The following is a 17,418-nucleotide window of genomic DNA, read 5'->3' as shown; positions in this document are numbered from 1 at the left end:
CTACAACTCAGAGCAACCATTATAGCTTCCAATATTCTATGCTTGCTTTGCAGACTTATCTTCATACTCTTCCATACTTTTTTCAACTGTGAAAAAGACACTCAGCGCCTTGGCTATTCTACTTTTAACATCTATACAACACCCACTATCTTTGTTAACAAAACTAACTAGGTAACTTAAGCTGTCCACTTGATCTATCTTTTTGTTACCCTACATCACATTTTCTCCTTCAATTATTCCCAGTTTTAGCAACTTAGTTTTCTTAACATTAATTATTCAAACCTATTCTTGCATCCTGAAATGTCAAAACCTCTAAAAGCTACTTTCATTTTGCTAACAGTCTCATCTGGGTGCTTAAATCATCAATATAATTTAAACCTAAGTGAGTTTTACTTCCCAATTTAATTTTGTTTTCTCCCATTGCCTTTGCTGTACTCTTTAGGCCTAAGTCCATCAAAATAATTCATATAAATGTGGATAGAATGCAACTCTGCTTAACTACTTATTTTAACCTGATTGAACCAGCTACTAACATCAATTCCTACCTCAACCACAGCAATGTTATTCTTGTACACAGCACTAATCACTTTAATATATTTATCTGGTATACCGTACAAGAATAGGGCCTTTCCTAAAGCTGTTCTATCAGCTGAATCAAATGCTTGCTCATAATTTATAAAACTGAGGTTAAAGGCATTTGGTGAGTCAGTCACTTCTCAATTATTAATTTAAAAAAAATCTTTCCAAAAATAAGTTTTTCAAAGAAAAGTAAAGGCGATTTTAAACTTAAGATCAGCAGATACAAATACCTGTTAAAATTCAAGCTCAATACAATCAGATATTTAGTGTAGTGTAGAGCCTATCTTTTTGACTTTTGCTCAACCTAATGACCATGATATGATTATGCAAAATTGCAGTAAACTAAAAAAGTCAGGAATTAGACTGGCTGTGGATCTACCGCTGGACCTTGCTTAACACAGAAAGGAACTTTTATCTTTGAGCTCTACTAAAAGTGACAAAGTTAGTGAAAGCAGAGTAGTGCAAAAAGAAATCAAGGTGTGGCTTGAAGTAAAAAAAACTTGCAATGCAGCATGAAAAAAAAAACACAATGAAACTTGTTATGATTTTCTTCAAACTATACCTGCAAAATTCAGATGTCACAGTCTAATTTTTGATTGTCTGATTTTTCGAGTTTTTGCTGGCATGATTAATTAACTAAATTATATGTCAAAGTGTGCCCTGGTATATGAGATGGTACCCTGTTTTGTTTGTGTGTTATTGGAAGTGTTAATTTGTGTTTCTGTCAGTTTTTCTTTCACTTTTTTGTTTAGCAAAGTTAGTTAAGTCGGTTTTTGTTGTTTTTCTTCCTCACATTCCTCTTCCTTGCCGGCATGAATTCAAATAGACCTCCAGATTTATGTAAGCTACATGAGTTTTGACTAATAATGATGATAATGGGAGTTGTGCAGGACCTGGTATAGATTTTACTCAGCTGGAAAATGAAAGATTGGATCTCTCACACCTGTTTGATGGAGAGATAAATAGAAATAACGATTTTCAGATGTTTCAATGTGATGAACATCCTAATTCCCACTACTATTTTGCTGCTTCTGATTTACTAGTGTTGTTTATTTTGTCTCAGTTTTCTTTGGTTCAACTAAACTGTGAAGGGTTATGCTCTTCTATGGGCAATATTCAGCTTTTAAGTGAGGTTGCCCAACCTAGAGTTTTTGGTTTATGGGAAACGTTTTTAAACCAACAGACATCTACTCTTGTCGATCTTCCAAATTATCATTCAGAGTTCCTTCATTGTAAAGAAAAGAGGGGGACTAGCATTTTACATATGTGATTCTTTACATTCATTTAGAAAAGATGATCTGATGATTAATATTGAAGGTGTTTTTGAATCTCTTTTTGTTGAAATAAGTGTAGCTCATAATGAAAAGGTATTAGTTGTTGAGATTTATCGCCCTCCTTCTGGATTGATCCCTGAATTTTTCGCCCATCTGGAAAGTATTTTTGAAAAGATGCTCTATTTGCAATATACTGAGATATTCCTGATGGGTGATTTTAATATTGATCTCGGTCTTCCATCAAAAAAAGGATGCTGTTGATTTTCTTTTTATGATGGCAGCTTTTGGATTATATCCATCCATTACTATTCCTACGCAAGTCACACAAACGTCTCATATGATGACTGAAAACATTTTTTGCTCAAGTTCTACTACTTCTGTGTCAGTTTTAGTTTTAGATATGTCCAATCATTACCCTATTTTGGCTTCATATATAATTAATGACCATGTAACTCGCCAGATGAATCAAAATTTGAAATTCCTAAATTTTTCTGAGGATAATATTAAACTTTTTAAAGAGGAAATGAGAAAATCAACTGGTCGTCATTGTATGATGGAAGTTATGCAGACAGTCTTTTCCAAATCTTTCATTGTATTGTTGTGACAAAAATGGAAGAATGCTCTGAAGAGAGTATTGTCCGTAATTCTAGAAAGTTTCTTCCTAGGCATCCCTGGGGTTTGAAAAGTCTTCTAGATTGTATAAATAAGAAGATGAGAATGTGGAAGGATTATTTAAGTGAACCAACTAAATGTTCGCTAGAAGCATACAAAAGTTACAAGATAAATTTAAGAATTGTGCAAATAATGGTAAGAGAATTGTGCAAATAATGGTAAGAGTATTATAAAATCAGTTTTAAAACCTTCTTCGAAAGCTTCTGATATGCTGAAAAAACTAATTCATAAGGGAGTAAGTATAGAGAATGAAAGTGAGATTTTGGGGTTTTTAGCTTCTTTTTTCAGTCATGTTTGGAGGGAAACGATTGAGTCAGTTCTGACATCTCTTCAAAATTATAAAGATTTTCTTTCTCCTTTGTGTAATGAGTCGATGGGGTTTGTTCCAGTTTCTGAATATGATGTTGTAAATATAATAAAAAATCTGAAAGGTAGTTCTGCATCGGGATATGATAGAATTAACGCTAAAATTGTAAAGAAAAGTGTTGAACTTTTGGTTAAACCACTAACTTTTGTGATGAACCTATCTTGTGAAACAGGCATTTTTCCAGCTAATCTAAAGAAAGCGAGAGTGGTCCCAGTTTTTAAAGGGGGAGATGTGTCTAATTACAGGCCGATTTCACTTTTATCGACATTTTCAAAGATTTTTGAAAAACCAATGCATAAACAACTTGGGAATTTTTTGGAAGTTAAGGGTTTTCTGAATTTGCGACAATTTGGATTCCAATATTCACAACAGCAACACTTCAAGAAATTTTAAAAATAAATTTCTTGTGAATTATTGTCTCGATTAATCAGTAGCTGCGCTGAACCCCTCGTGCTCAAAATCCTCCTGAGGCCCATACTGTGGTGTTTCTTTTGTGGATGGTGAAGTTTTCCCCACAGTAGAATGCAGATGGTCTGGTATCATACTAATATCCTTTCCTTCTTAGCTTAAAGCTTATTCAAAAAGGCAATGCAAAGAACTCCCCCTAAAAAAAAGTCCCTCCAGATCCCACCCCAAATACTAATGAAATTGATCCATTTTTGCCCCATCTTGGCTGGTCAAGCACTCTATCACAAAGCTCACATGGAAGCTCAAATTCTGAGAATAGGACAATGATCAGTGTGGGAGCTATTATCACCATAGATGATAATGGATTTCAAGAGGTCCTTTCTAGGAGCTCAAAAAAAAGGAAAAAAACATCCCCAATCACAAGTATTTCCCCTCCCCCTGTCCAAATTTCTCCTTCCTAAAACTTAGGCATTTAACTCAAAATTACTCCTAATACCCCCTTTGAAATAACAAAGATTACTACAATAAGGGTTGCAATTTTCAAAATGTTAAAATCAATGTTTTCTCTTAACATTCACTGTGATGGATCTTTGCTAATAACTGTCCAAGATCAGAAATCAGCAGATATAATACTTAATCTAAAATCTCTTATGAATACCCCAATTAATTCATCTAAACGGAACCCAAAACAACCCCAACAAAAATAGTAATATATAATGTTCCCCTTGAAAGACCAATAAAGGAATTACAAGAAGGGCTCTCAGATAGGACTGGCAATACAATCCCTGTAGAAGATGTCACTCATCTAGGTAAACCTAACTCTAATAGATTTAAAACATGCAAATCTTTCTTATTAAAAATGAAGGAAAAAAAAAATCAATATCCCAGAAAAGTTATTCCTATTTGGGCAAACCAAACCACACAAGGAATACAAGCCAAAGCCTATCCAGTGTCAGAAGTGTCTGAAACTGGCACACACAGCAAATAAATGCAATGAAATTCTCCTAGCCTGTAGTAATAGTAAAGGCTCCCATCCTAAAGAGTTGACAACTTGCAACAACACTCAGCCTACATATATCAATTGCAAAGGCCCACATGAATCCACCAATAAATCACCATGCCCTGCATATAAGAAAAGAGCACTAACACTCCAAATAGCAACAAAGAAGGCCATTCCATACCCTTTTGCAGCAATGGAAGCAAATGCTGCCCAATCACAACAAATAAAACCTATAAACTTTCTAGAATTACAGAAAATACTCTCTTCACAGCATTCTTCCATTTTTGTCACAACAATACAATGAAACATTTGGAAAAGACTGTCTGCATAACTTCCATCATACAATGACGACCAGTTGATTTTCTCATTTCCTCTTTAAAAAGTTTAATATTATCCTCAGAAAAATTTAGGAATTTCAAATTTTGATTCATCTGGCGACTAGAAGTTACATGGTCATTAATTATATATGAAGCCAAAATAGGGTAATGATTGGATATATCTGAAACTAAAACTGATGCAGAAGTAGGAGAACTTGAGCAAAAAAATTTCAATCATCATATGAGACGTTTGTGTGACTTGTGTAGGAATAGTAATGGATGGATATAATCCAAAAGCTGCCATCATCAAAAGAAAATCAACAGCATCTTTTTTTTTAATGAAAGACCAAGATCAATATTAAAATCACCCATCAGGAATATCTCAGTATAGTACAAATAGAGCATCTTTTCAAAAATACTTTCCAGATGAGCCAAAAATTCAGGGATCAATCCAGAAGGAGGGCAATAAATCTCACCAACTATTACCTTTTCATTATGAGCTACACTTATTTCAACAAAAAGAGATTCAAAACACCTTCAATATTAATCATCAGATCATCTTATCTAAATGAATGTAAAGAATCACATATGTAAAATGCTAGTTCCCCTCTTTTCTTTACAATGAAGGAACTCTGAATGATAATTTGGAAGATCAACAAGAGTAGATGTCTGTTGGTTTAAAAACGTTTCCTATAAACCAAAAACTCTAAGTTGGTCAACCACATTTAAAAGCTGAATATTGCCTATAGAAGAGCATAACCCTTCACAGTTTAGTTGAACCAAAGAAAACTGAGACAAAATAAACATCACTAGTAAATCAGAAGCAGCAAAATAGTAGTGGGAATTAGGATGTTCATCACATTGAAAATCGTTATTTCTATTTATCTCTCCATCAAACAGGTGTGAGAGATCCAATCTTTCATTTTCCAGCTGAGTAAAATCTATACCAGGTCCTGCACAACTCCCATTATCATCATTATTAGTCAAAACTCATTTAGCTTACATAAATCTGGAGGTCTATTTGAATTCATGCCGGCAAGGAAGAGGAATGTGAGGAAGAAAAACAACAAAAACCAACTGAACTAATTTTGCTAAACAAAAAAGTGAAAGAAAAACTGACAGAAACATAAACTAACACTTCCAATAACACACAAACAAAACAGAGTACCACCTCATATACCAGGGCACACTTTGACAGATAATTTAGTTAATTAATCATGCCAGCAAAAACTAAAAAAAATAGACAATCAAAAAATTAGACTGTGACATCTGAAATTTGCAGGTATAGTTTGAAGAAAATCATAACAAGTGTCATTGTGTTATTTTTATGGCGCATTGCAAGTTTTTTCTACTTCAAGCCACACCTTGATTCCTTTTTGTGCTACTCTCCTTTCACTAACTTTGTCAATTTTAGTAAAGCTCAAGATAAAAGTTTCTTTCTGTGCTTAGCAAGGTCCAGCAGTAGATCCACAGCCAGGCTAATTCCTGACTGTTTTAGTTTATTGCAATTTTGCATAACCATATCATGGTCATTAGGTTGAGCAAAAGTAAAAAAGATAGACTATACAGTAAACTAAATTTCTGATTGTTTTGAGTTTGAATTTTAACAGGTATTTGTATCTGCTGATCTCAAGTTTAAAATGGCCTTTACTTTTCTTTGAAAAACTTATTTTTGGAAATTTTTTTTTTTTTAATTAATAATTGAGAAGTGACTGATTCACCAAATGCCTTTAACCTCAGTTTTATAAATTATAAACAAGCATTTGATTCAGCTGATAGAACAGCTTTAGGAAAGGCCGTATTCTTGTATGGTATACCAGATAAATATATTAAAGTGATTAGTGCTATGTACAAAAATAACATTGCTGTGGTTGAGGTAAGAAATGATGTTAGTAGCTGGTTCAATCAGGTTCAAATCAGTAGTTAAGCAGAGTTGCATTCTATCCATGGATCATTTTGATGGACTTTGTAGTAAGGAGCACAGCAAAGGCAATGGGAGAAAACAAAATGAAATACGGAAGTAAAACTCCCCTAGCCTTAAATTATATTGATGATTTAAGCATCCAGATGAGACTGTTAGCAAAATGACAGAGCTTTTAGAGGTTTTGACATTTAAGGATGCAAGAATAGGTTTGAATAATTAATGTTAAGAAAACTAAGTTGCTAAAACTAGGAATAATTGAAGGAGAAAATGTGATGTAGGGTAACAAAAAGATGGATCAAGTGGACAGCTTAAGTTACCTAGGTAGTTTTATTAACAAAGATCGTGGGTGCTGTATAGATGTTAAAAGTAGAATAGCCAAGGCACAGTGTCTTTTTTTCACAATTGAAAAAAGTATGGAAGAGTATGAAGATGAGTCTGCATAGCAAGCATAGAATATTGGAAGCTACAATGGTCAAGTATGGTTCTGAGTTGTAGGTGCTCTGAAAAAAAGAGGAGGATTTGTAGATGTTTTCCAGAGAAATTACCTATCAATTGTTTTGGGCATGCAACTGACTAACTATCTTAAACAGTAAGATGTACAAAAAAAGTGGTCCAATCCCAATTTCTAGGGTTATAATGAGAGAAAGATTGAGTTGGCTAGAACACATTCTGCAGATGAAACATTACCAATATTTATTCTTGTTGGCTAAATGTGTAGGGCCAAATGAAAAGCAGGCCATCCACAAAGGGGGTGGGAGGATGTTGTAAGGAAGGATTTGAGGGGAAATGGGGACCTCTGGGGGAAGAAAAGAGGGAGGTTTTGAGTAGATTGGGATGGAGGAGGAGAATATATAGCTGTGTTGGCTGAATGCAGCTTGGTGCTGCAGTGAGTTGTAAGTATTATTATTAAAACTTCTTTATTTTGTTTTATTAACTATTACCTCAGGTGACTCCTTACTTACAGTTTGAAACCAAAAACTGCATTATTTGGAAGGATGCATGTGGTAATAACCTAGTTGTGCCTTTTTGGGTGTGGGTTGGGGGTCAGGACCCAATCAGAACTCTGTAATGGCAGGAAAAGGGAGTACCTAAATTCATGTACCAAGAAAAATGGCCAGAAGGGTTTGTCTGACCTTAACCAAATGGTCAGTTGATGTGCTACTTCTGCCTTTCTAAACTCAGAGACCAGTTTGACCTCATTAGGAGAGGAAGAAGGACAATCATAATTTCCTTTTACCAAGATATAGTTCAAATGGGGCTGTTAATTCTTAGCCAAACTACATAAGAGTTAAGTCCAAATAAACATTTGGAGCACTATTCCAGCTTTCATAGGGGACAGAAGAAGAGGTTTCATAAGTCATTGCAGTCAGCACCTCTAACAGAGTGGTTTATCAAACCCAATAAGAAGTATGCGGGGAAGAAAAAAGACAGTCTGTAAAAGTGTATACTCAGAAAAAAAATCAGAAGGGTTTGCTACACCTTAACCAAACTGTCATTTGATGTGCTAATCCTGTCCTTCTGAGCTCAGGGACCTGTTTGCCCTTATGGTGGGAGTAGGAAGGATAATAGTATTATCCTTTTATCAAGATATAGTTCAAATGACATTGTTGGGTCTCAGCAAACTACATAAGAATAAGTACTAATACCACAGTCAGGCTTTTTGGGAGTCCAGGCCCATTGTAACATTTATAGGGGGCAAGAAAGGGCTTTTTTAAATAAATCATTGTTGTTACCACTTCTACCAGAATAGGATGTCAGAATTGTAGCCAAATTTTCTGGGAAGTAAGACTTAGTGTCTCAACTAGACTTTTTGGTAGAAAAGAATCTCTATATGTCTGTCAATAAGATATCTGAGGTGGTTGTTGTTGGAAGCAGTTTGCCACAGGGCACAATATTGGGTCCAACTGTATTCAATATATATGTAAATTATGTGCAAAAAATCCTTAATAGTAAAGTAAGCCTCAATGCTGATGACTCAAAACTTATTGGTTGTGCAGACACAGCAGAAAATATTAAGTCAAAACAACAGGACCTTAATGCATTTACTCACTGGACTAGTATTTGGAAGCTTGAATTCAATGCAGCAAAATACAAGACTCTCCACCTAGGGAAGGAAAACCCACACATTAAGTACCATATGAATTGTAGTAATGGGTCTTGCAAGACTATTTCTAGCAGCCATGCAGAGAGAGATCTCAGTGTTCTGGTAGATGACAAGTTGAATTGCCATATTCTTACACAAGCAAACTTTTTCAAATGCTAATTAAACACTTGGCTTAATCAAAAGAACATTCACTAGTAGATCTCCAAGTGTTGTTACTAAACTGTATAAGGGGCTAGTTTGACCAAGGCTAGAATTTGTAATGTGTTTTGCATGTCCAATCAACAAGACTGACCAAGCAGCAATATAATAAGTCCAGAGGAGAGCAACAAAGTGTATAAAAGGCCTCTGTGATGTCCCATGTCCATCCTGTCTCTGCAAGCTCAGAATACCATATCTAATGTATAGATGCAAACGAGGCGATGTGATAACAGCATACAAGATTCTAAACACTGAGGATACCATTCATGACCTTTTCCAAAGGGCCAATTCAGAGAGAACTTGTGGTCACCCTTGTAAGCTTTTCCAAAAATGAGCAAATACCAGACTAAGGAAACTATTCTCTTCAAATAGAGTTGTCAGCTTGTGGAATTCCTTCAGTGAAAAAAACAGTGACATCTACCATTATGGGGGCACTCAACTCATTAGTGATAGGGAGTGACTCAACAAACCATGGATTACTGCTTGGGACCCCACTGAGGACTAACTATGATCACTGAAACTGGCAGACACAGGATTCATCCTATCACTAGCAAGTGTAATTTAAGGTACCAATACTCTTTACCCAGTGGCTCCTCTCCTCCTTATGCTCATATATATTTCAAATTGTTTAAATGCAAGAAATGTCTACACTTGACTCTTTTTATAAATTAACTTAATGTCAAACAAGGAGCACAAATAAACCACAGGAAAATTCATCAAGTATATACAATCCAAGGTAGCCTATATATTTGGGCATTAGGAGAATTTTACCGTAGATATTATTATTAATTCAGACAATTGAGTTTTACACCAAGGTTATCCTCAGAGGCTACAAGATAAGTGCTTGCTACTACTTAAGGCTTATTTATTACTGGCGTCCTAACAAGAATATAAACATATTCTAGTAAAATATTACTCCTTCAAAATCGTCCATCTGTCCATAACCATCAATTTGTATGTCAACATTATCATTGTTTCTTTGAGAATTACTAGCCATGTCTAAGAATTTGAAATGTATGCTGGTACATATCAGTGTTACCACTACGAATTTTCAAAACCTGTGAAAAAAGTGCCGAAAAAACTGGGAAATTCGTCATAAAACCTGTGACTACTTTTAGAGCGTGTTCAGGCCTTCTTACTACAGTTTTCTTTTGGTACTCCGAAGTAGCAACGCTAGAATATTACTAGCAAAGATACTTAAACCTGGGAAAATTGGCCTCAGTCACAGAAACGCGTCTCGGAAAATTTAGAGGCAAGCTACCTAATGGTTTGTTCCCTGCATGAGTTCTGCAGGTATTTCCAGATTTTACATTAACGCTAAATGTAAATTAAATGTATTTGTTGTTCAATTTCAATAGATGGTAGAAAGATATCGTCATGAGAATGTCAACTGAGCGAAATTTTATATCGATACCGCTACCTATCTGAGTCGAGAAGTAAAGAACCAATCATCGAGACTCATTTCCACTTCGACAGTTACATTAATTATGCGAAAAAAATGCAAGTCGTTGATCTTTAGTAGCAATTAAGGATCTTTGGGTGCAGTCCGAGCAAGGTCCGAACGGATGTAGTAACGAAAAGTCTATTTTGACCTACGATGACCTACATGAATTCAAAGCTGAAAATAAGATTGTTAAATCCACATGGAAAAAAGTGTGATCACTTCTGCACGGTTTTTCACATCGTGTAATTGCACCTTAAGTTCAGACGCATTAAATTTTCCTTAAAGATAATGTGTAAACCTGACAGAAACTCCTAATCCCAGACTGGAAATCTATTCACAATTCCTTGCAGGAACTATTGGTTTTTAGTTACCCTCAAATCACTTTTGACCATTACAAAAGGCACTAGCCCTCTTAATTTGAATTGAATGAGCCCCTTTTGAAGTTTTACGACAACTTTATCTATAAAAGCCTTGTATGTCCCGAGGGCAGAACTTACAACCTTTGCCCTTGGGGCTCTGGGGAGTTTATCATCCTTTAATACATAATTTCCAGAACTTTCAACTACGTTGAACAAAATAAATATCTCTAAACTTTAATTAAATGTTTTTGGGAAATGGTGGGCGTAAGAAGGAGGTTAATTACTCTCCGCTCACTTTCGACTATTAAGAAGGGCAATTTCAATTTCCAATCAAGAGAGCCCTTTCTGAAATTTTTGTAGCAACTTTTTATATAAACTTTATATAACTTACAACCCTTGCACTGAGAGCTCTGAGGGGGTTTTCATCTTTAAAGACCTAATTTCAAGAACTTTCAACTGCGTTGAAAAAAATGAATATCTCAAAATTTTGATTGGATGTGTTTGGGAAAACGGTGGGCGTGAGAAGGACGTTAGTCGCTCTCCAATCACTTTCAACTATTATAAAAGGCACTAGCCCGTTCGATTTCCAATTGAATGAGCCCTTTTGAAGTTCCTGAGCGTTCACTAAAAACCTTATACGCCCCCAAGGCATAACTTAAAACCCTTGCCTTGAGGGCTGTGTGTGTGTGCGTGTGGGGGGGGGGTTGTCATCCTTAAAGACCTAACTTCCGAAACTTTCAACTACGTTGAATAAAATGGCTGTTTAAAATATTGATTGAATGTGTTTGGAGAAAAGATGGGCGTGAAACATGCGGCCTAGTTGCCTTCAAATCACTTTTGACTATTAAAAAGAGCACTAGCCCTTTGAATTTCCAATCGAATGAGCGCTGTTTCAAGTTTCTACGACAAAGATTTCAATAAAAACCTTATATGCCCCCCAGGGCATAACTTATAACCCTTGTCCTGAAGACTGTACGGGGAGTGTCCTGCTCAAAGGTATAATTTCCTGAACTTTGAACTGCGTGGAACAAAATGGCTGTCTCAAAATCTTTATTGTATCTGTTTGGGGAAATGTTGGGCGTGAAAGGGTTTTAGTTGCTTTCCCATCACTTTCGACTATTAAAAAGGACACTAGCCATTTCAATTTCCAATCGAATGAGCCCTTTTTGAAGTTTCTACGACAATGCGTTATAAAAAAACCTTATATGCCCCCGGGCATAAATTACCACCCTTGCCCTAAGGGCTGTGGGGGGAGTGTCATCATCAAAGACCTAAGTTCTAGAACTTAAAACTATATTGAATAAAATGGCTATCTCAATGTTTTGATCAGATGTGTTTGGGGAAAAGGTGGGTGTAAAAGGTAAGTTAGTTGCCCTCTAATTACATTCTACTATGAAAAAGGGCACTAGCCCTTTGAATTTCCCGTCTAATGAGTCTTTTTTTAAAGTTTCTACGACAACGCCTTCTATAAAAAACCTTATATGACTCCTGGGCATAACTTACAACCCTTGCCCTAAGGGCTGTGGGGGCCTGTCCTCAAAAACAGAATTTCTATCTGGAAATCAACTACGCTGAACAAAATGGCGATCTCAAAATTTTATTGGATGTGTTTGGAAGAATGATCGGCGTGGGGGGGGGGGTAGTTACCCTCCAATCACATTGGACTATTAAAAGGGCACTAGCCCTTTGAATATCCAACCGAATGAGCTTTTTTCGAAGTCTCGACGACAACGTCTTCTTTAAAAACCTTATATGCCCCCAGGGCATGACTTAAAACCCTTGCCTTGAGGCCTGTGGGGGATTGTGCTCTTCAAAAACATATTTTCTATATGGAGATCAACTACGCTGAGCAAAATGGCTATCTCAAAATTTTGATTGGACGTGTTTGGAGAAACGGTGGGTGTGGGGGGGGGGAGGGGTGGGCTAGTTGCCCTCCGATCACTTTTGACTTTTAAAAAGTGCACAAGCCCTTTGAATTTCCAATCGTATGAGCCTTTTTTGAAGTTTCTACGACAACGCCTTCTATAAAACCTTATATCCCCCAGGGCATGACTTAAAACCCTTACCCAGAGGCATATGGGGGATTGTGCTCTTCAAAAACATATTTTCTATGTGGAAATCTACTACGCTGAACAAAATGGCTATCTCAAAATTTTGATTGGATGTGTTTGGGGAAATGATGGGCGTGGGGGGGGGGGGGCTAGCTGCCCTCTGATCACTTTCGACTATTATCAAGTGCACTAGCCCTTTGAATTTCCAATCGTATGATACTTTTTTGAAGTTTCTACGACAACGCCTTCTATAAAACCTTATATGCCCCCAGGGCATAGCTTAAAACCCTTGCCCTGGGGGTTGTGGGGGATTGTCCTCCTCTAAACATACTTTCTATGTGAAAATCAACTACGCTGAACCAAATGGCTATCCCAAAATTTTTATTGGATGTGTTTGGGGGAATGATGGACGTGGGGGTGGCTAGCTGCCCTCCATTCACTTTCGACTATTAAAAAGGGTACTAGCCCTTCAAATTTCCAATCGAATGAGCCTTTTTTGAAGTTTCTACGACAACGCCTTCTATAAAAAACCTTATATGACTCCTGGGCATAACTTACAACCCTTGCCCTAAGGGCTGTGGGGGCCTGTCCTCAAAAACAGAATTTCTATCTGGAAATCAACTACGCTGAACAAAATGGCGATCTCAAAATTTTATTGGATGTGTTTGGAAGAATGATAGGCGTGGGGGGGGGCAGTTGCCCTCCAATCACATTGGACTATTAAAAAGGGCACTAGCCCTTTGAATATCCAACCGAATGAGCTTTTTTCGAAGTCTCGACGACAACGTCTTCTTTAAAAACCTTATATGCCCCCAGGGCATGACTTAAAACCCTTGCCTTGAGGCCTGTGGGGGATTGTGCTCTTCAAAAACATATTTTCTATATGGAGATCAACTACGCTGAACAAAATGGGTATCTCAAAATTTTGATTGGACGTGTTTGGAGAAATGGTGGGCGTGGGGGGGGGCTAGTTGCCCTCCGATCACTTTTGACTATTAAAAAGTGCACAAGCCCTTTGAATTTCCAATCGTATGAGCCTTTTTTGAAGTTTCTACGACAACGCCTTCTATAAAACCTTATATCCCCCAGGGCATGACTTAAAACCCTTACCCAGAAGCATATGGGGGATTGTGCTCTTCAAAAACATATTTTCTATGTGGAAATCTACTACGCTGAACAAAATGGCTATCTCAAAATTTTGATTGGATGCGTTTGGGGAAATGATGGGCGTGGGGGGGGGGCTAGCTGCCCTCTGATCACTTTCGACTATTATCAAGTGCACTAGCCCTTTGAATTTCCAATCGTATGAGACTTTTTTGAAGTTTCTACGACAACGCCTTCTATAAAACCTTATATGCCCCCAGGGCATAGCTTAAAACCCTTGCCCTGGGGGTTGTGGGGGAGTGTCCTCCTCTAAACATACTTTCTATGTGAAAATCAACTACGCTGAACCAAATGGCTATCCCAAAATTTTTATTGGATGTGTTTGGGGGAATGATGGACGTGGGGGTGGCTAGCTGCCCTCCATTCACTTTCGACTATTAAAAAGGGTACTAGCCCTTCAAATTTCCAATCGAATGAGCCTTTTTTGAAGTTTCTACGACAACGCCTTCTATAAAAAACCTTATATGACTCCTGGGCATAACTTACAACCCTTGCCCTAAGGGCTGTGGGGGCCTGTCCTCAAAAACAGAATTTCTATCTGGAAATCAACTACGCTAAACAAAATGGCAATCTCAAAATTTTATTGGATGTGTTTTGAAGAATGATAGGCGTGTTTGATCCAATGAGCCTGTTTTGAAGTTTCTACGACAACGCCTTCTATAAAAACCTTATATGCCCCCAGGGCATAACTAAAAACCCTTACCCTGAGAGGTGTGGGGGGGTGTCCTCCTCAAAAACATATTTTCTATTTGGAAATCAACTACGCTGAACAAAATGGCTATCTCAAAATTTTGATTGGATGTGTTCGGGAGAATGATGGGCATGGGAAGGGGGCTAGTTGCCCTCCAATCACTTTCGACTATTTAAAGGGGCACTAGAATTCTTAATTTCCAATCAAATGAGCCCCTTTTGAAGTTTCTACGACGACCCCTTCCATATGAAGTGCCCTGCTCTAAAGAAAAAAAAAATAAACATTACATTTTGCCAACATCGTTCTTATATGCCCTCAGGGCATAACTTAAAACCTCTGCCCCGAGGGTTGTGGGGGAGTGTCCTCCTCTAAAACATATTTTCTATCTGGAATTCAACTACGCTGAACAAAATGGCTATCTCAAAATTTTGATTGGATGTGTTTGGGGGAATCATGGGTTTGGGGGGGGGGTAGTTGCCCTCCAATCACTTTTGACTATTAAAACGGGCACTAGCCACTCTAATTTCCAATCGAAACAGCACTTTTCGAAGTTTCTACGACGAATCATTCGATACGATGTGCCTGGGTATGGAGGAAAAAAACACATTGTACCCACATCGTTCTTTACTTAAGCAGCGCTAGCAAAGCCTATTGAATGTTGAGGATTGTGTTGAACTAAATCAAAACACGTTATGTGTACATGTTAAGTTAGAATTTTCAGACAATGCTTAAAGGGGAAGATCGTCTCACCAAAAGGCAATATATACACACCAATGCTAATACTACTGTTACTGCAACACTTACTGCTTTTAAAATTTACTGTTACTGCAACATTTACTGCATTTAGCGCCCTTTTTAATAGTTAAAGGTGATTGGAGGGCACCTAGTCCCCCCCCCGAATGCCCTTTTTTCCCCAAATGCATCCGATAAAAATTTTTTGATAGCCATTTTGTTGAAAATAGTTCATTGTTTTCAAATTAAGTTATGCCGAGTGGGCATATGTGGTTCTTATGGAAGGAATGCTCGTATAAACTTCAGAGAAGGCTCATTTGATTGGAAATTGAAAGTTTTAGCTTACTTTTTAAACGTCAAAAGATATCGATGGGTAACCATTTCCCAAGCTCTTTTTTCCCAAATGCATCCGATAAAAATTTTGAGATTGCTATTTTGTAAAAAATAGTTCAAAGATCATATAACCAAAACTCCGGTGTCGACACAAACACCCAGGGCCCGGTGGCAGGCATTGTAAGTTATGCCCTGGGGGCATATATGGTTCTTTTGGAAGAGATACTCGAATAAACTTCATAGAGGGTTCATTTGATTGGAAATGGAAAGTTCTAGTTCACTTTTTACGAGTCAAAAGAGATTTGAGGGCAACTATGCCCCCACCCCTTTTTTCTCTAACCCATCCGATAAGAACTTAGAGATAGCCATTTTTGAAAAAAATAGTTCAAAGACCATATAAGGAAAAATATGGGGTCGACAAAGCCCCCCAGGGCCCAAGGGCAGGCGTTTTAAGTTATGCCCTGGGGGAATATATGGTTCTTATGGAAGGGATGCTCGTAAAAACTTCAGAGAGGGCTCATTTGATTAAAAACTAAAAGTTCTAGTTCATTTTTTGAGAGTCAAAAGAGATGGGAGGGCAACTAGTCCCCCCCCCCAATGCCCTTTTTCACCAAATGCATCCGATAAAAATTTGAGATAGTCATTTTGTTAAATTAAATTAGATTGAAAAAATTAGAATGCAAAAACTCCGGTGTTGACAGCAAAACCTCAGGGCCCGGGGGTAAGCGTTGTAAATTATGCCCTGGGGGAATACATAGTTCTTATGGAAGGGATGCTCGTAAAAACTTCAGAGAGGGCTCATTTAATTGGAAATTGAAAGTTCTAGTTTCTAGTTCTAGAAAGTCCCCACACTCTTTTTTCCCCAAATGTATCCGATAAAAATTTTGAGACAGCCATTTTTTTTTTAAATTGTTCAAAAGTCAGATAACAAAAACTAAGGCGTCGACACAACCCCCCAGGGCCTGGGAGTTGGCGTTGTAAGTTATACCATGGGGCATATATGGTTCTTATGATAGAGATGCTCGTATAAAATTCAGAGAGGGCTCATTTGATTGGAAATTGAAAGTTCGAGTTCACTTTTTGAGAGTCAAGAGAGATCCGAGGGCATCTAGCCCCCCCCCCCTCATACCATCTTTTTCGAAACCCAGCTGAGGAAAATTTTGAGATAGAAATTTTGTTAAAAATAGTTCAAAGGTCGGATAAGAAAAACTCCGGTGTCAATACAGCCCCCAGGGCCCGGGGGCAGGCGTTCTAAATTATGCTCTGAAGGCTTGTATGGTTCTTATGAAAGGGATGCTCGTATAAACTTCATAGAGGGCTCATTTGATTGGAAATTGAAAGTTCTAGTTCTTTTTTTAAGAGTCAAGAGATTGAAGGGCTACTAGCCCCCATGTCCTTTTTTCCCCTAACTCATCCACTACAGATTTTGAAATAGCCATTTTTTTTAGTTGTTCAAAAATTAAAGAACAAAAATTCCGGTGTCGACAGCAAACCCCCAGGGCTCGTGGGGTAGGCGTTGTAAGTGTTTTCCTGGGGTCGTAAATTGTTTAAATTGTATAAACTTCAGAGAGGGCTCATTTGATTGGAAATTGAAAGTTTTAGTTAATTTTTTAAGAGTCAAAAGATATCCGAGGGCATCTAGCCCCCCCCCACATCCTTTTTTGCTGCAACCCATTGGATAAAAATTTTGAGATAGCCATTTCGTTAAAAAACAGTTCAAAGGTCAAATAAGAAAAACTCCTGTCTTGACGAAACCCGCAAGGGCCCGGGGGCAGGCATTGTAAGTAATGCTCTGGGAGCA

At 37.4% G+C, this 17,418-nt stretch overlaps 1 protein-coding gene across 1 annotated transcript in view; it reads right to left on the bottom strand.

Moving 5' to 3' along the window:
* The window catches only part of LOC148953941 (transcription initiation factor TFIID subunit 13-like), a 39,830-nt gene extending 29,960 nt beyond the window's left edge, over positions 1–9,870 (bottom strand). Inside the window, exon 1 of the mRNA XM_089086856.1 lies at positions 9,760–9,870. Within this exon, the coding sequence (XP_088942982.1) occupies positions 9,760–9,840 (81 nt within the window). The 5' untranslated portion in view covers positions 9,841–9,870. The remainder of the gene's footprint in view (positions 1–9,759) is intronic.
* Between the last annotated feature and the right edge of the window lie 7,548 nt (positions 9,871–17,418).

The sequence above is a fragment of the Artemia sp. Qi Xiang Cuo genome, chromosome 3, assembly GCF_049724085.1.
Source record: "Artemia sp. Qi Xiang Cuo chromosome 3, ASM4972408v1, whole genome shotgun sequence".
Lineage (NCBI taxonomy): Eukaryota > Metazoa > Arthropoda > Branchiopoda > Anostraca > Artemiidae > Artemia > Artemia sp. Qi Xiang Cuo.
Note: the sequence above shows the minus strand (reverse complement) of the source record. Positions and strands in the feature narration are given on the sequence as shown.